At 49.1% G+C, this 6,020-nt stretch overlaps 1 protein-coding gene across 1 annotated transcript; it reads left to right on the top strand.

Annotated features, from left to right (window-relative positions):
• Positions 1 to 2,654: 2,654 nt before the first annotated feature.
• Positions 2,655 to 5,448, top strand: LOC144167651 (uncharacterized). The gene is made up of 2 exons (XM_077696840.1): positions 2,655 to 2,839; positions 4,685 to 5,448. The coding sequence occupies exons 1-2, from the start codon at positions 2,660 to 2,662 to the stop codon at positions 5,192 to 5,194; spliced, it is 690 nt and encodes a 229-aa protein (XP_077552966.1). The 5' UTR covers positions 2,655 to 2,659; the 3' UTR covers positions 5,195 to 5,448.
• Positions 5,449 to 6,020: the final 572 nt, after the last annotated feature.

Genomic DNA, 6,020 nt, shown 5'->3' on the forward strand with positions numbered 1-6,020 from the left:
GGGAGGAGTTCGTTGCTGTGCAAGTTTGTAGCCTGTAGGGCGTTAGAAACCCGACTAAAGCTGGTGTCCTTGAACCACGTCAGAGCTCAGCAACAAGTTCGCGGTCCGGTTAAGGCGCATTGAGCACTGCGAACAAAAAGGAACAACTCACTGCAGACACTATGTTAACAGGCGCACACATACAGAAAAAAAACTCAAACATTTCGTTCAACCAGTGTGACAAACGCGGCCACTACTCGTAGCGCTTAGCCCGAGTTTTCCGCCTAGGGCTGCAAGTGCCTACGTTGTGTTGCCACTCAGCGGGGCGCTTTAAAATGCAGATGGCGCGGCTCCCTGTCTTAGGCGATGTCGCCCGCGTAGGACCGCCTCCTTGCCAGGCCCTGCCGAAAGTCGTTCGTCTACGCCAGTATGCCCAAATTCTGCCCTGACCCGGATCACGCTGGTGAAATGGGTCGTTTTCGTTATTTTCTACCTTTTTTTCGCGTTTACGAATGACAGTGAGAGTGAGCGTGGCGAGGTGCGAGAGAAAATGTATATATATAGGAATCCTCCTTCGAGGATGACATCTCAGATCTTTCGAAGAGCTGCACGAGGAATACCACCGAATCATGTTTGCTGAGGTAAGCCGAAGAGGTCGTGGAAGTTTAGAGCGGCATAGGGGAGAGCTCGGTTGGCGAAAATACATTGCTACAGCTAAATTAGATTTGCTTCAAACAAACTGACGTTGACCGAAACTGTTGTTGAGCTAGGGCAACTTAGATTTCTTGAAAGACTGATGAAAGAATGGGCTCTCGAAATGTGGTTAGCTATAATTGTCTCGTAAAACTTGCTGCTGGGCTGATTGGTTGATAGCATTCGAAATAATTGATGGCGTAAATTTACTGGGAAAGCACGAAAGAGAGATTTGGAAGTGGCGCTAACTTTTATTGTGAATGCTATAATTACGCCCCTGTGCATTCCGCTTATGTAGCGTTATTTGTTACAGAAATATTTTAGAGAAATATTTCTCTAATGCGGAAAATTAGGATCAGTAGCGGGGTTTGGGGGAGTGGCGAATTACGAAAGGGGGCTTGAGTTTATATACAAGCAAGAACGCATTAACCTGCAAATAGCTCTTTATGGCCAGTGTGAAGATGTCTTGCTCAGTCTTCGTTCTTAATGCCGCAAGTACCGAGTGCTTATGTAAATGCATCACAACTGTTAATTTAACGAATACTTTACGAAGAATACTCTCCTAAGGACGAACGCGAAGCGGGGAAAAAATATATATTTGTTGTAAGATAGCCCAGCCATCGCGGCATTTTGCTCGACTGTACAATGTCGGAACTCATGAGGCAGACATAGGCCTTGATGTCACACTTGGGGTACGGAGCACTGATTTAAAAACAATTCCTGACATTTTCCCGAAAATCTTGCTTTGAAAAGTAAGGGTCACTAAACTTGTGCACAGCTAGACTAATAGTAAAGAACTTTTCATACTGTCGTGTTTACCACAGCATCATTTCTATTGTCTGCTAGAAAGCTTTAGTGAAGCCATCCCCGCCACACCTCCACCTCCGCAGACTTTGCAATCATCTGCGATTTGAACACTAATCGGAATGCGTCAAACTTAATCCTTAATGGTTTAAACTCTGCTTCTGATATCTTGCTTGGGGGAGAAAGCTAAGTGGATTTTAAATTTTGATTTCAACTTGCCGAAACAACAAACAGCTGGACTCTGGTGGTTCCATAGCAAATGGTTGCGGCTTGACTGGAATCATCTGGCTTCGGTTTAGACTGCGGATAACGTCGTCTGTGCGGATGGTTCATTGCGGTAGCACTAATACTAAGTAATGGCAAGGAGTAAGTAATTTGCATTCGCTCGTGTCCTCCACATTAGTGGCGGTGCTAATTCACGTCCACCAGTGCCGCCACACACCGCATGCAGTGAAACCGAGGCAGAGGACGGGCAGACAGTTCCACCTCTGGTAAAGCTGCTGCTCTACACGACTTTTTTAGTGAAACTTCGGATGTGAGGTAGGTGTAGAGTGGCCGCTCAGGTCTTTAAAAGTATTCTTCGGAAAACTGAGACTTTTAGAGGCAAGATATGGGAACGTAACGGCCATGAAATCCCCTTCTTTTAGGTATCAGGGCAAGACATGTAGGGTAACCTGCCGCGGTGGCTCAGTGGCTAAGGCGTTGTGCTGCTGAGCACGACGCCGCGGTTCAGATTCCCGCCCGCGGCGGCCGCTCCTCTGATGGAGGCGGGCAGCAAAAACGCCCCCCGTGTGTACGAGATTTCGGTGCACGTTAAAGACCCCCAGGTGGGCAGAATTAATCCGGATCCCTACACTACGGCGCGCCTCATCGCCTGCGTTGCGTCGGCGCGCTAACCCCTACAATCAGTCAATCAAGACATGTATAGGGTACCTGCAAAAAGGAAACACATAAACAAAGAACGAAATGAAAATGTACTTGAATCAATCTCAGCGACAATATGTCAAAAGGCATACAGTAGGCTTTTTCCTACGGCGGTAAAGCTATCTTGCAAAGGCATGCTTCCAGACCGATCAATTTGAAAAGCTTTCAGAGATGTTCACTGAGTGTTTGCGAGCCGGGCACATCAGATACTGGCGAGATTAGTCTGAAGCGTATACGCGCCTCGCAGGCCGTCTTCGTCATGCTGGGGCTTGTAGGCAGCGCATGTGCGGGAGCCGTGCCTGCTGCTGCCTCCCCATACTACGCGGCGCCGCACTTACTTCCTGCGCCAGCGCAATTACTGCCAGCACCAGCACCCCGTGTTGTCGCTGCCGCCGTCCCCGTGGTAGCCAGGGCAGTGGCCGCCCCTGTCGATGGTCCGGTAAGTCACTGCGCGTTACCTTCACATGCGTGTTACCTTACAAGCAAACAGTTCAGATGTCCCACTATGTGCCATCTGTTTTAAGGCTTCCAACGGGCAATGCTAGAATTCGTGAATTTAATGCACCGTTTATATACGTGTAGAGCGTTGGCTTCTTCTCCTGTGTCGTCGTACCTTCGGAGATTACTGCTCTTTTCTCGCTGTGTAAACGATATACATATGAGGCGTTTTTTTTTCGAAATGATCCAGATCCACCTAACGAGAATCTGAGAAACAAGGGGAAGTTTGTTACTGGACCAAAAAGCAGCGCCGTCAAAACTATTATATGTGATATATTTTACATGTCAGGTAGGGGAAGTTTATGGGCACAAGTAATAAAAATTATGCCGTGAATTTGAGCAATATTGGGGTGATAAGTTTGAATTTGGCTCATATTGAATTGAAACACTCTAGCTGATGCTGCGTTCTTATGAAAACTTTCTTTAAATTGACTTTTAAGCATTATGCGATTGAAGTTTGGTGGAAAAGGCATTAAAAATATGAAGCAGGGCCTCAAGGACAGTAGAACTATACATGGAGATCAGGTGAGTTCCCTTGGCACCATTAGCAGCTGTTTTCGAATTCTTCCCTAGGAAAATTATCTTGGGCACGCCTCACAGCACTAACGAAGTAAGCGAGCTCTTCATTGCTTTGCCATGAATTTCCAAAACGCATCACAACAAGGACGCTCATATTTTATTCTTCCCCTTGACGTAGTGGTTCGTACTCTCAGAGCGAGGGCGAAGGGGGGGGGGGATTTGCTAGGGCTTGTAAGCAGCGGCTATATAGTTAAGTACTGAAATGATAAATATAGGAGTAAAAATATATATATATAACTAGAGTTATTTTTTGTAGGGACGGATGAGACGTAATGAAAGCATCGTTTGACATTTCTTAGTTTCACTTCGTTCACTTTTTCTTCCGTTCACTTCGTCATTGACATCTGGGATCAGATATTTCGCCGATCTCCTGATGGCCGTCTGAATCTGAATTCATAATAAGGCAGCTTCGAATAGCAAAAAAAAAAAAAAAAAAAAAACTACTGGAAACACCCACGAGACAGTCTGGCCACTGAAGCCAAAAGCAAACTCCCATCGGACGAATGCATTTGGCTCATTTTGATCCGTGAAACAGCAGAATCTGGCTCATTTTCGATATGAATTACGATCTGCGTGCGCCTTTTCAGGGTGTTATCTCAACTATTTCCTAACCACCCTTTTTTTAGGGGAAAATTTGCGAGTTTTTCTTGTCACTTCAGCTTCATCCGACTCAGTTTCGGGTGGGTTCTAGATCTGGCTCATCTCGAAAAAAAAAAAACAAAAAAAAACGCCCTTATACATACTGTAGCATCGGTCATATCTAGCCACGTCGGCATTGTTCCCCTGAATGGCGCCGTCTCTGGTGGCAACGGTGGTTGATCATTCGACTCATGGCACAAGAGCGATTAAGAGAGAGAGAGAGAGAGAGAGAGAGAGAGAGAGAGAGAGAGAGAGAGAGACAAAGAATATGGACCCGTAAATGCAATGAACACTTGTGCCATCAAGTGTTTCTTCCCACATGTGATGTAACCCACTGAGGCACACGTGGCTGATATCCCCGAGCCGATAATGTAGAGCCTAAGCGTCTTCATGCTGTGCGACGAGGTTAGCTCCACTGTTCCTTTTTCTTATTTTTGTGTGCACGCGTCACATGTGTGTGGCACTCGAAAGCTTTCCACCTCCTTTTGGTCCTTTGTACCTCAATATCTAGAAAAAGAAATTTTGTTAACAGAAATCTTCTCCTCCTCTGTTTATTGACGCCCCACAGCCGACGGCGCAGTCCTACTCGTTCGGCTACAACTCGGCGGACGAGTTCGGCACGCGCGTCCAGCGCCAGGAGTCCAGCGACGTGAACAACGTGCGGACGGGCTCCTACGGCTACGCCGACGCCAATGGCATCTTCCGTCACGTCCAGTACGTCGCCGACGCCGACGGGTTCCGAGCCACAGTCGACACCAACGAGCCGGGCACTGCTGGCGGCCAGACCGCCGGTGCGTTGTACAACGCCGCTCCATTGCAAGCAGCCCCTGTTGCAGCCGCTCCCGTTGTACGCGCTGCCCCCGTGGTAGCCGCTGCCCGCGTGGTAGCCGCTCCCGCCCCATTCAAGGCCGCCCCGGCCCCCGTAGCCGCCGCAGTGCCAGGACCTTACGCCGCGTTCGCTGCCAGGCCGGCGGTTCCAGCCTCTGTGTACGCGCCAGCACCCAAGTACGCGGCAGCCCCGGCCGTTCCACCAGCGCCTTTTGCAGCACCGGCCCGTGCTTACGCCTATGGACGCTAATATTTATAGGGTTGCTTCGAAGGACCCGGTTGTGCCTCGACGGTGCAAACGGTGACTTTAGGGCGGGGGAGGGATGATCATTAAACTATTTGCATTTATGATCCGAGTGAGTCTGAGCGTCACTTTACGTTTACAAACACGATAGCCCAGAGGCTGAGGAACGTGGCGTGAACCACGAGGCCCGGGGCTCGATTCTCGGCCGCTGCTGCGGTTGTTCTTGCTGGTGCGGAAAAGGACAAAAATATTCTGCCATTTCACCCTGTGGAGGCGGCACACTAGCGTAGCTGTACAGGCCACAAACAGTAGGTTTCTGGGTGGGTGGAACTACAAGATAAATACGTTTTCTTCTGCAATAAGTGCTTCCCGGCCACCGTTACAATGGTCCGGCAGTTCGCCCCGTTCGTCTTGAAAGCACGCGCACTGGAAACAAACACACCGTCAAGCGTCTGCAAAACGGCATATTCTTTGCGCAGTGCCACCTCGGTCATGCTGTGAGCACCGGTTTGCCTTATTGGTTCGCTCTGCCTCCGCATAGGGGCCGCTGGGAGTTTCGAGCCACGGATATGAAAAATTCATCAGGCTCTTCAGACTGCTTACGTGACTGAGGGCGATAACCTTGCGATACTTATCGAAGGCTGCTTTAGTGCTGTATTGGGTTTGCGTTTGCGTTCGCTTTCTTTTCTTCGTTTTTTGGTGCGAATGGCTTCGCAACGCCGACTGGCCACACTTTAGAGACAGCTTCTCCAAAATCAAAGCTCCCTGAGGCTGGCGTGCGCTTGTTCTGCTCACGTGCGGTCGAGTTCACCTGTCACGCGGCGTGCGCATC

This window comes from Haemaphysalis longicornis, unplaced genomic scaffold, assembly GCF_048455015.1.
Source record: "Haemaphysalis longicornis isolate Haplotype H1 unplaced genomic scaffold, Haemaphysalis longicornis Haplotype H1 scaffold_2, whole genome shotgun sequence".
Classification (NCBI taxonomy): domain Eukaryota; kingdom Metazoa; phylum Arthropoda; class Arachnida; order Ixodida; family Ixodidae; genus Haemaphysalis; species Haemaphysalis longicornis.